The 18,927-nt window shown below is 55.7% G+C and overlaps 8 protein-coding genes across 8 annotated transcripts; 4 read left to right on the top strand and 4 right to left on the bottom strand.

The window, feature by feature from the left end:
* Positions 1-367: 367 nt before the first annotated feature.
* Positions 368-3,145, bottom strand: SETTUDRAFT_183217 (uncharacterized protein; the record flags this gene model as incomplete). The annotated part of the gene is made up of 5 exons (XM_008024620.1): positions 368-1,001; positions 1,052-1,272; positions 1,337-1,766; positions 1,819-1,998; positions 2,056-3,145. The coding sequence occupies 5 exons, from the start codon at positions 3,143-3,145 to the stop codon at positions 487-489; spliced, it is 2,436 nt and encodes an 811-aa protein (XP_008022811.1). The 3' UTR covers positions 368-486.
* Positions 3,146-4,267: 1,122 nt separating this feature from the next.
* SETTUDRAFT_63721 (uncharacterized protein) lies at positions 4,268-4,857 on the top strand (the record flags this gene model as incomplete). The annotated part of the gene is made up of 3 exons (XM_008024324.1): positions 4,268-4,389; positions 4,447-4,707; positions 4,776-4,857. Coding segments are annotated over 3 exons (465 nt in total), but the record flags the coding sequence as incomplete, so codon positions are not given.
* A 218-nt stretch (positions 4,858-5,075) lies between these two features.
* Positions 5,076-6,478, bottom strand: SETTUDRAFT_104224 (uncharacterized protein; the record flags this gene model as incomplete). The annotated part of the gene is made up of 2 exons (XM_008024619.1): positions 5,076-6,335; positions 6,389-6,478. The coding sequence occupies 2 exons, from the start codon at positions 6,476-6,478 to the stop codon at positions 5,076-5,078; spliced, it is 1,350 nt and encodes a 449-aa protein (XP_008022810.1).
* Positions 6,479-6,647: 169 nt separating this feature from the next.
* SETTUDRAFT_147190 (uncharacterized protein) lies at positions 6,648-10,309 on the top strand. The gene is made up of 12 exons (XM_008024618.1): positions 6,648-6,773; positions 6,827-6,872; positions 6,924-6,954; positions 7,008-7,047; positions 7,098-7,194; positions 7,242-7,574; positions 7,622-7,748; positions 7,833-7,868; positions 7,918-8,002; positions 8,051-8,096; positions 8,143-9,959; positions 10,078-10,309. Exons 1-12 carry the CDS (start codon positions 6,738-6,740, stop codon positions 10,234-10,236), a joined length of 2,853 nt encoding a protein of 950 aa, XP_008022809.1. The 5' UTR covers positions 6,648-6,737; the 3' UTR covers positions 10,237-10,309.
* Positions 10,310-10,816: 507 nt separating this feature from the next.
* SETTUDRAFT_167639 (uncharacterized protein) lies at positions 10,817-12,689 on the bottom strand. The gene is made up of 3 exons (XM_008024617.1): positions 12,152-12,689; positions 11,494-12,089; positions 10,817-11,424 (listed from the first exon to the last, which is right to left on the bottom strand). Exons 1-3 carry the CDS (start codon positions 12,650-12,652, stop codon positions 11,211-11,213), a joined length of 1,311 nt encoding a protein of 436 aa, XP_008022808.1. The 5' UTR covers positions 12,653-12,689; the 3' UTR covers positions 10,817-11,210.
* Positions 12,690-12,850: 161 nt separating this feature from the next.
* On the top strand, positions 12,851-14,123 carry SETTUDRAFT_167638 (uncharacterized protein). Its single transcript, XM_008024616.1, has 2 exons — positions 12,851-13,032; positions 13,094-14,123. Exons 1-2 carry the CDS (start codon positions 12,921-12,923, stop codon positions 13,651-13,653), a joined length of 672 nt encoding a protein of 223 aa, XP_008022807.1. The 5' UTR covers positions 12,851-12,920; the 3' UTR covers positions 13,654-14,123.
* A 1,747-nt stretch (positions 14,124-15,870) lies between these two features.
* On the bottom strand, positions 15,871-16,185 carry SETTUDRAFT_159469 (uncharacterized protein; the record flags this gene model as incomplete). The annotated part of the gene is made up of 1 exon (XM_008024615.1): positions 15,871-16,185. The coding sequence occupies one exon, from the start codon at positions 16,183-16,185 to the stop codon at positions 15,871-15,873; it is 315 nt and encodes a 104-aa protein (XP_008022806.1).
* A 250-nt stretch (positions 16,186-16,435) lies between these two features.
* SETTUDRAFT_167635 (uncharacterized protein) lies at positions 16,436-18,807 on the top strand. The gene is made up of 8 exons (XM_008024614.1): positions 16,436-16,590; positions 16,696-16,739; positions 16,790-16,813; positions 16,865-16,893; positions 16,943-17,740; positions 17,795-18,286; positions 18,340-18,443; positions 18,493-18,807. Exons 2-8 carry the CDS (start codon positions 16,735-16,737, stop codon positions 18,757-18,759), a joined length of 1,719 nt encoding a protein of 572 aa, XP_008022805.1. The 5' UTR covers positions 16,436-16,590; positions 16,696-16,734; the 3' UTR covers positions 18,760-18,807.
* Positions 18,808-18,927: the final 120 nt, after the last annotated feature.

The raw sequence follows: 18,927 nt of genomic DNA, 5'->3' as shown, positions 1-18,927 counted from the left end.
AGTGCAGATATGGATTGGTCATGGGAAAGGCCGTCTTTGGGATGTTTCAGGGTCCATTTGTCCGGGATTGGGCGGTTGCCAAAGGCGACGGGAGTCGCTTCGGTGATGTTGATATTGCCAGGGCGGGTTGTATGGCCTCGGGGTACTTGTCGAGCGGGGTCACGTTGGGAGGAGGGCCTTTGGCTTGTGCGGATTGTCAGGGGCGATGGCGAGTACATGGACAGAATGGGTCCGGGCTGAGCTACTGTATGCTTGATAAGCTGGGTCGTCAAAGGCTTAGCGCTACGTTCGAGGGATCTGGTGGGCGCAGTCGTGAGGGCTGGGATTGACACGGTGTCGACTGCAAACGCGAAACGGGGGGGGGGGGGGGGCGGTACACAAGACAAGGGTAATGGGTAGCAATGTCGGGGATTTTTGGGGTGACGTTCGAGACCGTCGTCCTGTGTATCTAAGTGTTCTTTTTTTTCCCATCCGAGAATGGTTTCTTCAGCGCTGGTACTGGGCAAGCTGGGCCATGATCTCGTTCATGTCCGGCGCAGGGCCAGGCTGCGTCGGAGTCTGAACTGGTGGAGCAACCGTTTGGTTCTGGTTGGCAAGCAGGGAGGCGAGCGCAGGAAACTGGCTGTTCAACTGTGCGAGATGCGGCTGAGGCGTGGATCCAAAACCTGGCGTTTGAGCTGGGCTAGGCACCTGTGCAAGCAGCCGTGCAAGATCTGCATTCAGCCCCGGATTGGAAGGGGGTTGCGTGTTCTGCGTCATGTTATTTCCAGACATTGCGCCAAGCAACTGCGACAGACTAGCGCCGTCCAGAGAGGCAATCAAATTGGAGATGTTGGGTTGGCTGGCAGGTAGAGGTGGGAATGTGGTGGGTGGCTGGGGGAAATGAGGCGGCATGTTTTGACCAAAGTACGAGGTCGACGATGGCATGTTAGAACGGGACTGGTTCTGCTTGGCATTGTTCACCAAAAGGCCGGCTGTTGTTGGGTCCAGGTCGGCATATTCTGGGAGCGTGTTAGAGTGTTCTTGAGTATCACAAAGCGCGTATACTTGCCGTTGAATTGGACATTGTTAGCACCCGCTCGTCGATCGAAAATCTGGACGCTGACTTTGCCCTTGGTCAAACCTGTAGTGTCAAGCCTCACAATGGCCAAAACGCCCTCTAGAATCTGTCTCCTCACCACGGCGGGCTCAGGGAAACGGCCGCTGAGTATGAGAACATTGCTTCGGAGACTCTGCGAGCGGAAAGTGTCCTCGACGTAGCGAATAAAGTCCCTTTTATCATGTTAGCATGAGTCTTCAACAAGGCGACCAGGAATTTTGTTGAGCGTCGACATACCGAGGCAGACCCTCGTTGAGCACAAGGATCTGGATATCGGGTACTTCATGAGGCAGCCGACGGCGGAGGTCCAGCCCATCTTCTGTGTAGTCTCGACGCGGAGACGGACTGCGGTGGCGACGAGGAGGAGTCCTTGATCTGCTGCGGTACCGCGCATCGAACCTGTCGCGGCTCCTGTCCCGTGACCTGATGCCCCGAACCGGAGCCCGGGGTGAGGGCGATCGCATGGGTCGGTAGTCATCCCGATCACGGAATCGTCGATCTCTATCGCGAGGAGACATGGAATTCGGGTGACCGCCGTAGCGGTTGTCCCTAGCCGACGGCCCTGTGCCACCCCTGGTATAGTCGGGCGAGCGCGAGCGTCGGCGCGCAGCGGAGATCGGCGGGTCGGCTTTCTTCGTGTTTCGCTGGGGCTTGGAAATTTCAAGATCTGTCCCCGTTAGCTTGCTGTCCACTGGCTTCGGCCTATCCTGTTGACATACGCATTTTTCTTCCGCGTACAGCCTGTCCTTGCTCTGTATCTAGCGCTCTGCGGCATGACTCAGCGTCCAGGAATTGTACAAAACCATATGCCTGTTTGATTGAGATTTGGGCAAGGCGGCCGTGGCGGTAAAACCGATGAAAAATGTCGCGCTTGGTGACTTTTTCAGTGGGAAGATTGCCTGTGAAAAAAAAGGCGTTAGAATGGCCATGTTGCGCGGTGCACTGTCCCGGCTTACCTATGAAAAGACGAGAGCCCATGGGAAACTGATCCCACTGGCCTTCGGTCACAAACTTCCTTTCTTGGTCCAGAAATTCTTCGTATCTCCGGTTCACTTCGGGCGGCCATCGCTGGTCCTCATCATCAGGCGTTTCGCTGCGGTCAATTGGCGGCTGCTGCTGCTGCTTTTGTTGTGGCTGAGCTTGGCCAGGCGCAGTTGGGCTTTGAGCTGGCATGCTGGAAAAGTCCTGGTTCTGGACATTCAAGGGCTGGAGGGAACCATTGCCTCGCTGCTGTGTATTGGGCGCTCTCTGGTTCTGCGGATGATAGGATCTGATATCATCGTTGGGATCATAATTGGGGTGCGTAGCGGGCTTTTCTTGCGTGGGGGGCCGAGCAGGCAGATTGGTGGCCGATGGCAACGATGAGGCATTGTGCTGCGGCTGCGCAGGCTGGAGAGGCATTTGGGAGGCAGCAGGCGTCAGAGAATCCAACAGGGCTTGAACGTCAACATTGTGCCCAAGGTGCGCTTCAGTCTGGTAGGGAGCGCCTTGGGCTGACTGGGGAGGCGCTTGCTGAGCGGCATAGGCACTGTCATGGGAGTATGGGTACGCAGAGTGAAGGTCTTGGCCTTGCGCCTGGGGCGCATCAGCGGCCGAGGCAGCGTGCGACGGATGCTGCGAGGTGAAATTCTGCATTGAAGAGGTACCATGCGCCTGCGTACCCATGTTGTTGTTGCTGCTGCTGTAGGCAGTCGACTGGCCATAACCTGCCGGCGCATCCTCTCCACCCCCTGGTGCAGCTGCGGCGGCGGCGGCGGCGGCAGCTGCTAGGTGTTGGTAGGCGGCTGTCGACGACTGGTCGGCAAAGTAAGGCGCGGGCGCGGTGGCGGACGGGGGGAGCTGGTGGGCGTGGTGGGCATAGTGCGAGGCGGGCGTCGAGGAGGAGCCGTTGCTGTGTGAGAGGTCATTGTAAGTCGCATCCATGTGCTCCACCAGGATGGGGATGTTGGCGGGCGACGGGACGTTTTGCGGGCGCGGACTCTCTGGCGTCAGCGACTGGTGGCGTACGTGCTCAGCTTCCTGCGGCGGACTCGAGTTGGGTCTCATGTAGACTGTCGGGCCAGAGCGCAGAGGCTGGCAGTGAGCAGGCTCGGGCGGAACGGGGAATTTTTGGTCAACTCAAAGCATCTACAAAACACACCGGGGGCGCGACAAGGGCTGGAAAGGGGCGTGTGCTCGCTCGCTGCACGACGTGTGCACGGGATGGCAGAGGCCGGTGGATGGCGGGGGGGTTGGCTAAGGTGCTATGGTTGAGGCGACGTGATGGATGGTCGAGGATGGGGAGTGGGTGGGTGAGCGGGTGGAGAGCAGGGTACGGGTGCGGGTACGGAGGTAGTAGGGAAGAGGAAGGGAAGGGCAAGACGCGCCAGACGGGCCCGGGCAGCGCTGGACGGGCGGGCAGGCGGGCGGGCAGGCAAGTGCAGGGCCGTGTGCGCAGGCGCGGGCGGGGAGAGCGGGCGTGGCAGGCGTGGCAAAAGAGAGCTTTGGGGGGGACGGAGGGGGGCGGAGGGGGCGGAGGGGGCGGAGGGGCTGGTTGTTGAGGGTTGCAGGTCGTCTGGCGCAAGAGCAGGAGCAAGAGCAGGAGCAAGAGAAGAGGGAGGCGACGTGACGCGGGTCGAGCAGCTGTTGGGAACTCGGCGTGCGAGGCTCCGAGGCGAGCCTGGAACCAGCAGCGCGCGCACTGTTGCTGTGCTGCTGTGGTTAAGCTCCGCCACGTGACGGGCGTGTTTTAGGCCTAGTGTCCGGGGCCCGCTTGTGCTCTGCTTCTGCGCTGCTCCGCGCTGCGCTGCCTGCATGCATATAGCAGGCCATGGCCCAAATAGTCTTTCTGGCCCTAGCCTGGTGATTTCATCTTGACAGACCGCACCGCCCAACAGCCAGCATCACGGGCAATTCCCGCCGCCGCCGCCGCCCTGCCGCCCGTTGCATACATACACACGCACACAACTGGCCATGCCAATGCCAATGCCAATGCCAATGCTGCTGCTGAGTCGCCGCCTCACTCGCTGCTGCCCCCCGCCGCGCCCGCCTCGCCTCTGCTGCTCGGCCTCTGCATTGGCATCGTCGGCCTCTGCTGGGCCCCGCGCCCGCGCCAACACCACCACTACCACGTCCACTACCACCCTCGCCGCCGCCGCCTCGCCCACGGCCAGCCCCAACGACAGCGGCGACGCTCTGCACACGGCGCGAACGTGGCTCAACGAGCTGCATGCACAGACGATCCCCATTGCGGCCATTGGCGAATTGACCTTCAGCAGATCATCGGGCCCTGGCGGCCAGAACGTGAACAAGTATGACAAACGGTTAATTATTCGCAACCGCCGCGCTGCGCTAATCCGCTTACACAGAGTCAATTCCAAAGCCACTCTAAAAGTCCCCATCGATGCCCTGCTGCGCCATGTCCCTGCAGCGCTCCATGGCGACATCAAGCGCTCGCGCTACTACGCTGCAAACTCGGCCGCCCTCGTCGTCCACGCCGACGACAGTCGCAAGCAGAGCGACAATGTCCGCAGCTGCTTCCGCCGCCTGCACGACGCCATTGTCGACGCCGCCCGCAAGGCTGTGCCCGCCCAGGCGTCGCCAGAGCAGGCCCACCGCGTGAAGCTTCTGTATGTCTTCGTCGCTGCATCCGTGTCCGACAGCCCACGCGACGGCCCGAAAGCTGATAAGACGCCAGTCAAAAATCCGATAACGAGCGCCGCCTGAAAAACAAAAAACTGCAAAGCGCTAAGAAATCCTCCAGGCGAGGCCGGGGCGACGACTAAAGCGGTCTGCGGGGGAGCTTCGTGCCACAGCGCCTGCCGCTCAGCTGGACACGCAGGTGACGTGGTATGACAGCTCCCGCCGTAGCTCAAACTCACGATACAGCAGTAAAGCCGCAGCGGTGTGGCCCTCTTCCCCCCTTCCGCTAGCACCCACGAGGCGACATTCTGCCATGCAGGGTATGCTTGGTACAACAAGTCGGCTGACGAATGCCTCAATTGCTTCTCGACTCTGCCGCCAACACGTACTTTTGTAGCCTTTCATTCGTAGCCCAGTATTTGCTGCCCATCTGAGCCAACAGCTGCGCTTCGTCTCGCTTGCCCTGCTGCCGCAGTGACTCGGCCAAACCAGCAACCTTATCGCCTGTCCCTTCACCGTCTTCCATGATCCGCACATATTTTCGCAGTGCCGCCCGCAATGCCTTCTGTAGCGACTGGTCGCTATCCGCGAGTAACCGATACAGAGATAAGAGCTGTGCAACTGCCGCCTCGGCTATTCTGCTGCCCTCCCCGCGATGCTGCTCAAGGGCGCTGCTTATCACGTCCAGCGCCTTACTGAGTCCAAGGGCAATATCAGGATCGGCGCCATGGCAGCCGTACAACTGCATGCGGAACTTGCATAGAGCAGTCTCCACAGCCTGTGGCGACGTCTCTTGAAGATAGTCTAGCACGTGCTGCAGCATGCGTGGTATGCACGAGAGCTGCTCGAATTCGGCCAACATGCCAAAAAACCTCTCGGCCACCCTGGCTTGGCCCTGGAACTGCTTCATGGCTGAATCGAAAATGGCCAGGGGAATCGCTCCCGTAAGCACGGGCGCAGCTGCCAGGTTTTGCAGCGCCACCTCGTCGACACCGTCGTCCTGCTTCAGGCTGGGATTCACGTCCTCGGCCGTCACTTGTGGAAGCGCAATCATGTTCTCGTCGCCCTCCTCATCCGTGCTTGGCTTGTTTGTGCGATCGACATCGAGACCCAAGATCTTCCGCCTGCCTGCAATCTTGCCCACGTAGATGGTCTCCAGCTTGGCATACTCGAGCCACATGACTTCCGAGTTTTTGCAGAAGCGCAGCCCCCGCTGCATGTAGCTCCGCGCATTGGTAATGTCGGCCTGGGTATCCATGAAATAGGTTGCCGCAAGGATCCATATGTCGGGCTTGGTGGGGTGCAGGCGAGCGACAGAGGTGAAGATGTCGTTGAGCCTCCGGTATGCCTTGTCCCTGCGCGCAAAGTCGATGTATTGCATCCATAGTGTGAGGTCGCCCGAAAACTTCCTCGTCGCGCGATTGTAGAGAAGATAGATTGTCCGCTGTCCAGATCCCTTGTACCGAACCCCCAGTCGCTTGATTCGTTTGCGGCGGAGAGCGTCGACGTTCTTCTCAAACTCAATGTAGCGCATGTAGTCTTCGGGGTGCGAGCCGCGCGCATTGATGATGTGCTCGAAATCCGACCGCTTCTTCGCGATTGAGCTGATCTCTTCCTGTGCACGCCGTTAGCATCGCTACTGTTGCGCCAGCGTCTCCTTGTACCTACCCTGCTGAAGATTTTTTTGCGCTCAAGCTCGTTCAGCTCCGTCGCTGACTGCTCCAGGTAGAAGCGCGCCTTGTCACTCGGGCCGGCCATGTTTGCGTCGCCTTGTGCTGCTGCGAGGGTTCTGTTCAAAAAAGTTGCCCGGCCCAGAAAATGTTAGCCTAGAAGTTGCTCCCGCAAATAGCGCCTTGGCTTGCGGAGCGCGGACCCTGGCTCTACACGTACGTCGTTCGAACTTCAGGAGACTGGCATAGCCGACCGACCGCCTATCACCCCTTCTCGACACTCTTTTTGCCTCTTTCTTCATTTCTGGTGCTGGAGGGTCACTGAGGGGTCTTTCAATTGCTGCACCATGGTCAAGGATAAAGACGGCGACACGGTCGCAACTGTACGCGCAGCCACACCCGACCCCCGAGCCCACCCCATGCTCACCAGACGCAGTTCAATGGAAAATGGATCTCGTATGGGCACACCGCTATGGCCTACGGTATGTTGTCCATGTCTAGTTATGGACGCTTTATGCTGAATTGATCTCTAGCCGCCTTTCTCGGAGCCCTCATAGTCGGAATGTACGCCGATTACTCCACCGCCCACTCCATGCGACGCGACTAAGAACCCACAGCTCGCTACACTACCACAAGATTGTGCAGAATGAATTCTACGTTAGTGCCGAGGCCATGCTGCTTCAGGAAAATATCAGTAACATGTGCAGGGTTTCCCAGAGGAGTGGTTCCCTTCCGTATCCGCGACCATTGGCGACCGCTATCCGGAGCGTTCCGTCTTCATGCTGTTCATTGCTCTTACGTCTGGTATGACATCTCAAGCAGCCAACGCATAGCCGGGCTAAGAAGCATAGGTCCCCGGTTCGCACTCGTCGGCCTCTGGTATGTCTTGACTCGCCGTCCAAACTCGTCCCTCCCCAAGTTCATTGCTGGTGTGGGCATCTTCCGAACATTGACCTGCGGAGGATGGACATATGTGACCTCTACCGATGACCATGACTGGCACGACATCTTCATGATCTCGTACCTGGTTGCAACACTGCCATGGACTATTGGCTGTATCGCCCTGAGCCCTACCAATGCCACTGCACTCAAATACCGAAAGGCTTTTGCTGGGAGTTTCTTTGCCACGCTTGTGCCATTAATCTACTTTTTCATTCAGCACAAAGTTCACCATGTTGCCGGAGGTATGTCTCGTTGTTTTGGTCGTCCGACCCCTGCTTACGTCTGGTAGCGTACACCATCTATTCTTTCTTCGAATGGTCTCTGGTCTTGCTCGACGTAGCCTTTGATGCCGTCACAGTGATCGAGTTTCAGCACTTCGAAATTGTAATCAAGGATGTACGAGGTCTATCTCGCGCGTATGTACCACGTCTCCCGAAATAGATAGACTATCATACCAATTGATTCTGCTTTGACCACTTTCTGATCCACTGCTTCTATAGTACGGGTTCCAAGTCAGTCTCCGATGCCGTTCAAGAGTAAGTTTCCGCCTTTCATAAACGCAGCATGTGTCTGACTTTGTGGCAGGAAAAACAAGGAGCTTGGAGCAACCTTTTCCGGCGCATTCTCTTGGTTTGGACTCATCTTTACCGCGGCCGATGTGTACAGTGGAGTGCGTAGGACCGAATACTGGCTCGTGCATGGCTAACCCATCATCTAGTTCGTCTTCTGGTCCATGTTGACATCGCTCGGTGTTTGCGTCTGGTGTATGTTGACGCCCCCGCTGTACAGGCTTCTGCTGACCGTGGCTAGACTTTCCCCTCTGGCACATGGGCATCTCTGGTTATGAAGCCCTAGTCATGTGCACAGTTTCTCCGTTTTTCCTCGGTATCAAGCCCATCCGCTACATTGCCACGCGCTACGTGTGGTTCTTCCATCTGCTTTCGCTTTCCGGACTCCTGGCTTTCCTTGCAAAGACGCCCGTCAACCGACTCTTTGCCGTTGCCTTTGGTCTGTCCATGTCATGCCTTGCATGGTCAGCCACCTTTCTCGGAGAGCGGTCGCAGCCGCACCGTCTCGAAGGCCGCATTACTGCATTCGCCATTGGCCTGATAGCCTCTAGCATCGCAAAGTACGCCTTCTGGACAAACAACCCCATCTGGCCAATCATGCACGAGGCCAACGGTGGATGGAACAAGACCGGTTTCGTGGTAGCTCTCATTTCTATTCTGATATCCATGAGGTCGACCGCAAGCCGTGGTGCTGATGTCCCGGCTCAGGGCCCTACAAAAGGATACTCAGTCTTTGCCAGTTTCGGTCTTGCTGGCGTTCTCTTCTCCATGCACTCTTTACTGTCCGACTCGAGCACCATGATCTCCTGGGTATGGGAAGGATACCCCGTCCGTGGACCCCTTGCCGTTCCTCACGGCACCCTCACTCATTTTGCTATGGGTATCGGTCTTATGGTTGGTCTGTTTGCGCCGAACCTATCGCGCTCATGGGCCTTTTATGGTGTTGGCTCCATCGGTGCTGCTATACTGACCACCACTGGCCACTGGACTGGATTCTACGGCGCCCTTGCACTGACTGTGTATACTATGGCAGCAGCACCGATTCTCATTGAACATGCCGCTCGCCACGCACCGGGCCGCACATTTGGCCTCGCTTTCCTGGTTTACAACTTTATGGTGCTCTTCCACGTCTGGGTCGTAGCATACGCCTTTGTCCCGGGAGGACCTCTGGTTCGTGAACACACAGACTGGGTCATGACAGCCATGATGGTCCAGATTGGTGCGGGTGTCTTTAGTGTCTCTACCCAGCCACCGGCGCTTAAGAGCTACAAGGGCAAGGCTGTCGTTACTGCTGCCGCCAGCCGCCAGCGCTCGTACTACCTCTACGTCCTTGGAGCTCTGGAGATCCTTTCCATTGCGATCGCATACCTGCGTTTCCCATCGTATGACTACAAGCCGTACCACCCAGAAACCAAATCCATCACGGCAGGTATCTGGACGATCCATTTCTCTTTGGACAATGACATGTGGTCCTCCGAGTACCGCATGCGTGACCTGATCAAAGAGCTAGAGATTGACGTTATTGGACTCCTCGAGAGCGACCTGCAGCGCATCATTATGGGCAACCGCGATACGACACAGTTCCTTGCCGAGGACCTAGGCATGTACGTCGACTTTGGGCCCGGCCCCAACAAGCACACATGGGGCTCAGCTCTGCTGTCCAAGTTCCCCATTGTAAACAGCACACACCACCTTCTGCCGTCGCCGGTAGGCGAACTCGCGCCCGCCATCGAAGCCACCATCGACGCCTACGGCGAGATGATTGACATTTTCGTCTTCCACTCGGGCCAGGAAGAAGACCCAGAGGACCGCCGCCTACAGTCTGAGTACCTCGCTGAGCGCATGAAGGCGACGCCCCGCCCGGCCATCTTGCTGTCGTACCTTGTCATTAAGCCCGGCGAGGGCAACTACAATACCTATGTCGGTGAGAAGAGCGGCATGCATGATATCGATCCTAGCGACTGGGATAGATGGTGCGAGTACATTCTCTACAAGGGCATTAGGAGATCGGGTTATGCTCGTGTTTCCAGACATACGATTACCGATACCGAATTGCAGGTATGTATCCACTCCCCTCCTTTTATTTTCCCTCTTTTTTCTCTGCTTGCTTGTTTGTCCTCTGTTGTTCTTGTCGTTGTTATCCGGCTTCAAATAGGTATACTAACTTCTTCTCCAGGTCGGCAAGTTCGTCGTCGGCGAGCCCGAAAACACGAGCAACCAGCTAGTCCATGAGTCGCAGGTCCCCGACGGTCTGAGGTTCCCGGCGCTCTTCAGGGGCGAGGGCGTCAGAGGCCATAGGTACCATGTTTTCGATGAGCCGAGGTATTTTGAGTAATTTTCTGGGCGCGATGGAGGTCAAGGCATGGGTGGGTGTATTGCATGCGTGTGAGTGATTGGGGATATGATGGAGAGAGAGAGAGAGAGAGAGAGAGAGAGAGGGAGGGAATAAGTCTAGTATGTACATGGTAGACTTTTGTACAACATGCATGTCTTTTTGCGTTAGTTACTCCCCCCCCGCCCCCCCCCCCCCCCAAAAAAAACAAGAGTCCCATAATTCTTTGGTTTACATCAACTTTGCAAATGGATTTTTACATTTGTAATTCACCACGATTCTTGCTCTCTTGCTTTCTTCTAACCTGTAACTGTGTATATATATATATATATATACATGCACATACATACATACAGTAAACCCCCCAATACTTAGTTGATATTTCACAGCATAGAGAGAAAGCGTGACACAAAGAGAGGGAGAAAAAAAAAGAAAAACATGGCAGAACTCTTTCGTTTTCGGAAAAGTCCTTGTGGAAATAATAACGAGACAAAAAAAGAGGCCAAGTTCTGATGGATATAAGAAAAAAAGAGGGGGGGGGGGAAGTACGTGGAGTATCAGTAGTAAGCAAGTAAGTAAGTAAGTAAGTCTGTCTTTACTATCTCTTCCACTCCACTCCACTCCAATCGTGACCTTGACCTAACCTAACCCACGACCTGATTTCGCAAAGCCTAGATATATAGATACCGAACCCGCGCTACCCCCGCCTAACCGCTGCCATGAACTTTATTTTGATCTGCTCCTTCGCTTCTGCTTCTCTCTGGGCGTCTACTTTTTTTTTGCTCATGGCATAGATCATGAAATTGTCATCATCAATCATCAACCCAGACACACACTCTCTCTCTCACACACACATATATGCTTGACCTCCCCAGACGCCGGGTTTTCCCTTACTACCGCTACTGCCACGTATCGCCATTAAACGAGAAGAAGAAAAAACAAAAAGCACACAAATGTAGTCGTACAAAATCACATACTCATTTTGCCACGGCGGCGCTGAGGACCTGTGTTCTGAAGAAGCCGCCCTTTGTGCGCTCAATGACTTGCTGGTAGACTGATTGTGGGGGGTGGTTCATGACGACTGTGCCGGCTTGGTAGTCAATCTTTGCGTCTACGCGCGTGTCGCGGATGAGGTTGACGATCCACTTCTCACCCTCGTCCTGGGAGAGACCGAGACGTGTTGAGAGGTCCCTTTGGCCAGTCGTTAGTAAAAACATAATTTTGCGTGTAAGAGAAAAACAAAAAACATGGCCCACTCACTTGATGTCGATTCTCTGGTGGATCTTGCAGTAGCTCTCGGAAATGAGATGCCTGGCTGCATCCACAAACTGGTCTGCGGCGCCCAGCAAGAAGAAGTCGTTCTTAAGGATCTCCTCGGTCTCGCCCAGCTTCTTTTGCGCCTCCTCAAAGTCAAAGTCAATGTACAGGGCCTTGATGAAGTCGGTGACCGGGTCGCTGTATTCGTAGCCTTCTTGTCGCACAATCCTAATCAGGTCCTTGAGTTGCTTCTGGTACTGATTCGAGTTCCTGCCCCGGTTGCGGCCGGTAATGACGGCGGCAGCGAGGTAGCGCAGGATCCAGGGACAGCTTGTCTGGATGGTGTTGATGTATGCAGGAGAGAAGAACATGTCGGTGAGGGTTTCGCGCGAGGTTTCGTGGTTGAAGAGAGGGAAAAGCGACCAGTGGATCAACCAGGTGCGGTGCTGCAGCTGTGCAAGAGGGTTGTTGAAGAGGCGTGTGTCAATGATCTCCTTGAGCTTGTTGATCTCCTCCATGGCCGAGTCCCAGTTGACCGACAGGATCTCGCAAGCGAGCTTACCCCAGGTGGCCTCGCGCTCCTTGTCGCCGTCGGTGGTCTGCAAGGACAATGTTAGCGGGTTGGGGTGCACAGCGGCTGCGCGTGCACGAGGGGACATACCAGAACCCTGAAGCGGTAGAGAAGCTCGGCGGCATGGGGGTAGACGCCGCACGAGTACTGGAACTGGCCAAACTCGAGCAGCTGGTTGACCATTTCCATGTCGACACCGTGGCTCTCCTTGAGGTAGGCCAAGTTCTGCTGCTTGTCGCTCCGCAGGTTTGTGACGACGTTCTCGTCATCCAGCAGGCCGCTGATCTTGCTCGTGGCGTCCTCGAGCTGGTCGCGCTTCTGCAGCACTTCCTCGCGCTTCTTCTTGTACTCGTCCGACATGTCGGCGAGGCCGTGGACCTCCTGGTGCAGCTGGCCAACAAAGTCGGTCATGTTGGTGGGCTTGAGCAGCTCGAGCAGCAGCTTCTTCTGCTCGGCCGTCTGCTCGGCCTCTTCATCGCTCGAGAAGTTGAGGAGCGGGTAGATGAGGTGGCGGTCGAGATGGGGCATGAGCTTGGGGAGCAGCGAGTACTGTTCGGCGACGTTTGCGCCGGCTGCCGCAGAGTCGGCCATGGTGGGCGGTTGTCGGGCGGGTGGGTGTGTGGGTGGTTGGGGGGGCGGGCGCGAAATTCGAGATGTCGGCGGGCGGCGGTGGTGTTAGTGGGGGAGGTGGATGAAAAACGACTGTGCGCAAGCGAGGACCCCTGTACGCTACTGTAAACTTGTGGTGTTGAGCCGCAATTCACGCCCGACGCCCGCATCGCCCCCATCCAGGCCGCCTATCTCCAACGCCTTGCTGTTCGCCGTGACCGCGGGCCTTGCTGGCTTCCACTGCACCGCAATGCCTCGCCTGCAATCTCTCGCCCCGCTGCTGAGGCCATTGGCCGCTCCCCGAGTAGTTGCATCTCGCCCGCACTTCCGCTTCTCCACCGCAAGGCCATGGCACGCTGAGCGTCAGTTTCCCCAGTCTACGTACACAATTTTTTTTTTATATAGCGACTGACTCCTGGATAGAAAGTCCGCCCAACGCCTCCTCCAAGCAACCATTGTCGCCCCAAGCAGCCCAGCGCGCCGCCGACCTCGCAGCAGCAGAATCCCTCACCGAGGCCGACAGCGCGCAACCACCAGAGGACAAGCCCGTCCTGCCCTCCAAGCACCCTCGCGCCGACAACAAGCCAACAAGCCCTAAAAAGGCCAATGGCGTTGCGCCTCCACCACCCTGGGCCGCGCCAAAAGGCACAGCCAACACCACAAAAGCGCTCAAGCAAAAGGCGCCCAAGAAGCCCAAGACACCGCGCGCACCCGAAACATCTCTTCCCCCGCCAAAATACACCGTCTCAAGATCAACAAACAAAAACCTGCCCATCTACACAGACTACAAGCGTGGCGGCAACCTGCACCAGACCCTGGTGCGGAAAATCACCGGCGATGTGATGGCGCTGAGAGACGAGCTGCGCGTGTTTCTGAACAAGAAGGACGAGGATGTTATAATCAACAGTCTGACACGCCATATCGTAGTCAAGGGTCATCACGCAAACGAAATCACACAGTTTTTGGTGGCGAGGGGCTTTTAGATGCTCCGTGTTATGGTATGGAAAAGGTGTGCTGGATTGAAGCCATTCAAGAATACCCTATTCTTGTGTATTATGTGTTTATCATGTGTATAAAGAACTACATACTAGCGATGAAATGGAAAAGCAGCCCTGGGATTTATGGGCGGCTGGGGGTGACCATGTTGAAATGCAGATGAAATGTTGTTGGACTTGAATTCGAATGTAATTATGAAGGTAGATAGACTTGGAAATGGGGAGCTGGAGCGGCGAGCTGAAGCAGCACCAACACAAGGTTACTCAGGCCCCCTCCACATGCACTCTGAAGAAAATACATCGACCCTACATCATGTACGACTGTGCCGCAAACACACCATAATCCATCAAGTAATCATTCCACAAACCTGTCAACAATGCATCATACGCCCAAGGTCGAGCCACGCATTACAGCCAGCCGGACTACATCTCCGGGAATCCAGCGAGTCATCATGCAAACTCGTCACCCAACCTTTTTGCAAGAGATGTTGGTTCGTACAATGTCATCATGACCGGGGAGCCGGCGCAATCCCAGTGGGCTGCAGCATCTTGTTTTCCGGGCATTACCCAGCCCGCCCCCCAAGCTTCGACGTCGAGTTTACGTTTTAGCCTGTTCACCAGCCATGACCTACTTCCTGGTAAGGTACTGCCGATCCCCATGTGGCAAATGAGCAAAAAACAACGTCCACCTCTCACAGGGCTACGCAATACGAACTTGGCGCGGTGCTGGGGGGAGGGCCGCCGCCAACCCCGGTCCAGATCGCCTGCAAGTTATATTTCCGAATATGGTCTTGAGGTGCCGCCCCCTCCCCTCTTCTCCCCATGTTCTTGCATCGCAGCCCTCACGCAGAGGTGCTGCATACTCACGTTTTTATGCTTTTCCGGCCTCTTCCTATCTTGTTCTGCCTCCCTGTCTTTTTATTAATGTTGCTTCGGTCTTGCTTCGTGGTCGAAGGGGCGAGGCGCGTCGAGCGTCAAAGCTGCGCAAATATGTAAGGCGTCTTTGTTACATGCCGAATGCGGTAAGACGTGTTCGGATGAAGCGACGTCGTTGAACCAGATGCTCATTGTATTCTTTGGTAACGGATGAGACGGGTCTTGCGGGACCAGGTCGAAACGTATGCTACCGATAAGTAGTCGATGCGGAGCGTTTGTAGGGTCGAATTGAGAGGAAAAGATGCAAGTGCTCCCCTCGCCTGGGCACTGAGAGCGTCCAAGCTGACGCGGGAGACCACCCTAGGACGCTTTCCTCTACGCATGCCGGACTGGTATACGGGCTGACAGGTGCAGAGCATGCGCCTCTACAAAATTCTCATACGCCCAAGCCTCCGCTCGGCGACTCGGACATGGTCGACACAGAGAGTGGCGATACTGTCAGTCTTGCCGGTATCCAAGGCATTCTGGACGTTTGCACGCTTCGACTTCCGTTCAGGAGACTGCAGCCGTGTCCAGACAGACATTTCCTGTTTGGAGAGAGACACCGAAGATACCCCGTTTGTAATGTATGTTCCATCCGACTTTGATTCTCTGCCGTCGGCGACCATCTAGCTGGCTCGAATCTAGGCCAGACCTCGTTAGTTCAGACTGGTGGAGAATACAAGAGCAAGAGGCTGTGGGAAGACTCCAGATACAAGGTTTGTTTTATCACGTATGGGCTGTAGTGCGCGGATACGGTGGTTACGGGTGAGAGCCACGGCGCAGCCTCTCGCATCCTCGTCATGAGCCACATGCATTTCTCTGGCCTCAGTGGCATCGTGTCTTCCCCGATACTCGTCCTCGATGCCGCGGCTCGTCAGGATTCTCTTGGGAATTCACGGCTCGCGGCTCGTCTACGGAGGAATAGGAAGAGCAGCGTGCTAGGGGCACGAGGAAATGCGACTTCAAGATTGCGTAGATGGCAGCGCGTATGGGCCGGGAGGGGGTCGGAAACGAGGTATGGTTTGTGCAAGGACAAGCAATTGGTGGTGAAGGTAGAAAGTTTGGTTGCTCAGCTATGTAGGAGGGTTGGGCCATCGTCTGGGCCCCGTTTAGCGAAGGCGCACCACAGGCTGGGCTCGACACGGCCGTGGCAATGACGGCCGGCCGTTTTCTGCGGTTTGTGAGGCAGTCCATGTCGAGCTGGGAGACGAAGGCAATATGTGAGAAAGCAGCGTGGTGGCATCGTCCGTGCGTTGAGAAGGTAAGGAATTGGCATCTCGATACGAATCAGTCCATGTGGACTAGGAGGGCTCTAGTGGCGTGTCCCATGTTTGCCGCCAGAGAGGGAGTTGAAGCTCCGGGTGCACGCGTTCTCGCTCCAGGCGCGAAAATTGCCGTGGTGCTCGGAATAGTGGATATTTGAATCCGCAGGCGTTGGAGAGATGACGACGGAGCTTCGAGGGCTCGGATTGCTGTGACTGGCTTCGGGAATTTGGCCCGGAGCGGACTTCTTCTAGCAAGGATCACCAGCACTAAGCACATGGATGCTGGTATCAAACATGAGCCGCGCCTGACAGCAACACTGGACTTGTACATAGCCATTGCGTGAATGCACTCGGGCAGGCCTACCGTCTCGAGCCCCGACGCACATAAAGAGGCGCTGCTGCGACTGAAGTGTAATCTGCCGAACTAATGTGCCGTGTGTCCAGAGACGTGCGTCCGCGGATTCCTTTGCAACACGTCAGTGGGTAAGACATGTTGTTTTCAACGAATGACTAATATATTCAAAGCCACACTCGACCAGAATCCGCATCTCGGCTCGATAGCACCATTGGCCCAGACGAGAGAGCTGCCTGAAACTTCGCCAGTCACACTCAAGCCCCCTTGGGTGCCACTGAAAAATTACCCAGCCGCTTCTTCCAATGTCACCGCTTTGGTGATATCGCGACCGAAACGGACACAGTGCATGGCCAGCACCAAAACAAAAAATAATATCACGCGGTTGCGGTATGCATCCCGGCAACCAGCCCTTCTCCCGGCTCACGAATACTCTGGCTCGGAACATTCTCCTCGACATGTGCGGCCCCTCGGACGTCGCTGACACCGCGACAGGTACAACTCTCTTCCATCAGTAGCTCCAAATATCTACGTATGGGGTAACGTCTAGCCAGGCCTGCTCCATCGAATCCGTGCTGACCCTGCACAGTAAATATCGCTCGAGGAGTGGCTGGTGAGTGCATTCGGTGGTGCTGCAACGAAAGGCGCTTACCTCGCTGCACAGTCTTACCTGTCGAGCACGCCGTGTCAAGTGTAAGCAGTCTTTCCTAGCCTATCTGCCCATGCTAAATACAAATTCCAGGCGATGAGACCCACCCGGTATGCAAGGCCTGTAGCAAGAAAAACCGGCCGTGTCAGTGGGAAGAGCCACACACCAAGTTCAAGGACTATCGGCCGGGAGCGCCCTCGTCGACCAAGTCTGCAACCGACGGTACAGACGATGAAAACGAGGAAAGAGACAATCTCGAAAGCAACGACGTGGACGACGAAGAGAGAGATGCCGATGACGAAGATGAAGAGATGGTTGCTGCAGACGGTACCGGCGAGGGAGGCCGCAACCAGGCTACTTCACAGCGCGACATCCAGAGCAGCAGTCGGGCTGGTCAGCCATTAGATGCCCTTTCCTCCAGTCTACCTTCGCCTACGTCCCAGTTGTTTCCGCCATACTATGCTACAACTGCGATTACGAGTGGCGGTGTGTCCATGGCCATGTTACTGCAGCACGATAACCCAGACACTCAAACACATACACCCATCCAACAGACTCGCCCGATTTACTCGTCCCAGCCGGTTCCCTTGACTCATCGAGAGGCTGTGCTGGTGCACCACTTCACCGAAAACCTCGGCCGCTGGCTTGACTGCACAGATGCGACCCACCAATTCACACTTGGAGTACCGGAGAAAGTCAAACACTGTCTCGTGCTTGGCCACGCAGTCCTTGCGTTTGCTGCTCGCCACTGCAAGCAGCATGATGTCGCAGAAGCGGCGTATCAAAGCTGCATTTCTCTGCTGATCATGCGGCTGAACGACGAAAACGCAAGTCATGACGAGACTCTACTATGTGCAATTGTCATCCTGCACTTTTACGAGCAGCTGAGCCGTAAGTCTGAGCGCGCCGACTTGACATCTTCTCGCATCTAACTTTTTTCTCTAGTCCCGTCACGCGTAGGCTCAGAAGACGAGCAACAGCACTTGGCAGGTTGCTCGGCCATTATCCGCTCCTCGCAAGGATACCATTTTGTAGATCCTTCAGCGCCCACCCTGCGCGAGGCCGCCTTTTGGGTCTATGTACGGCAATGCATCCACAATGCCACCATGAACAAGCAGCTGCCCGACATTGACTTTTCATTGCAGTTGCACCCAGAGCCCAGCTCTATGCGGGATGTGCATCCACTAGCTCGCCTGAGGTTAGAAACGGCTTGGTCGAACCAGATGGCATGGAACCTCGCCCGTGTCGTGAATTACTGTTTTGACGGGAGCGAGCCTTACAGTGAGATGTCGCCCAAGATGGAGCAATGGCAAAATCTCTGGGAGCTCGTTCAGACATGGATGCGGGACAGACCAGCCGGCTTCAATGCCATTTATGAAGGCCCAGCTGGCGATCAGGGCCCATTTCCCAACATCTGGTTCACAGCCGATTGGCATGGTAAGACTCTATACTTGCTTGATTCTCTGCTGTTTCAATTGCTAACTCATCAGCTGTATCCTTCTGTTTCTACCACTTTGCATGTATCATGCTACTCCGCTACAAGCCCGGCTCAAAGCTAGCAACACACAACATGGGCAGTCTATCTGAACCAGACGTAAGAAGCTCTACTTTCCAGTCGCCAAACCACCTACTAACTAGCACAGCACCAGATCCTCAAGCATGCACGAGCCATCTGCGGCGCAGCCAAGAGCTCAAAAGAGACGGCTACATTAGCCATCATAGTACGCCACACGGTGTTTGTATGGGGCCCGCTGGTATCCGACACAAAAGAGCGCGAAGAAGTCGTCCAGATACTAGCTCAAGTCGAAAAAGACCACGTGTGGCCCACAATGTGGATCATCAACGCACTGCGCGTCGAGTGGGGAATCTCTTCCAACCCTACCGCATCCATATCCCCCATGGAGTTTTAGACACAAGAAAAAAAAGAAGAAAAAAAAGAGAAATCGAATCACGTACATATATACTATAGCGCTATTTTTATTGTGTTTTTTTTCGCGCGGAAGTATCTTACATGGACAGTAAGTAAGTAAGTGGCCGGGGGGGTTTGCGTGGATTTACTTTTACTTTACACCGGGGGG

Source organism: Exserohilum turcica (genome assembly GCF_000359705.1).
Source record: "Exserohilum turcica Et28A unplaced genomic scaffold SETTUscaffold_12, whole genome shotgun sequence".
NCBI classification, from domain to species: Eukaryota; Fungi; Ascomycota; class Dothideomycetes; order Pleosporales; family Pleosporaceae; genus Exserohilum; species Exserohilum turcicum.
Note: the sequence above shows the minus strand (reverse complement) of the source record. Positions and strands in the feature narration are given on the sequence as shown.

Excerpts from the sequence above, each read along its gene's own strand:
- SETTUDRAFT_167638 (XM_008024616.1), top strand. The coding sequence starts at position 12,921 with ATGCCTCGCCTGCAATCTCTCGCCCCGCTGCTGAGGCCATTGGCCGCT. Across the intron at positions 13,033-13,093 it reads AAGGCCATGGCACGCTGAGC|AAAGTCCGCCCAACGCCTCC; the intron begins GTCAGTTTCCCC and ends ACTCCTGGATAG.
- SETTUDRAFT_167639 (XM_008024617.1), bottom strand. The coding sequence starts at position 12,652 with ATGGCCGACTCTGCGGCAGCCGGCGCAAACGTCGCCGAACAGTACTCG. Across the intron at positions 12,090-12,151 it reads TCTACCGCTTCAGGGTTCTG|ACCACCGACGGCGACAAGGA; the intron begins GTATGTCCCCTC and ends TTGTCCTTGCAG. Across the intron at positions 11,425-11,493 it reads CACCAGAGAATCGACATCAA|GGACCTCTCAACACGTCTCG; the intron begins GTGAGTGGGCCA and ends GACTGGCCAAAG.
- SETTUDRAFT_167635 (XM_008024614.1), top strand. Across the intron at positions 16,814-16,864 it reads TATCGCTCGAGGAGTGGCTG|TCTTACCTGTCGAGCACGCC; the intron begins GTGAGTGCATTC and ends CTCGCTGCACAG. Across the intron at positions 16,894-16,942 it reads TCGAGCACGCCGTGTCAAGT|GCGATGAGACCCACCCGGTA; the intron begins GTAAGCAGTCTT and ends TACAAATTCCAG.
- SETTUDRAFT_147190 (XM_008024618.1), top strand. The coding sequence starts at position 6,738 with ATGGTCAAGGATAAAGACGGCGACACGGTCGCAACT. Across the intron at positions 7,048-7,097 it reads TTGTGCAGAATGAATTCTAC|GGTTTCCCAGAGGAGTGGTT; the intron begins GTTAGTGCCGAG and ends TAACATGTGCAG. Across the intron at positions 8,003-8,050 it reads CGGCCGATGTGTACAGTGGA|TTCGTCTTCTGGTCCATGTT; the intron begins GTGCGTAGGACC and ends CCCATCATCTAG.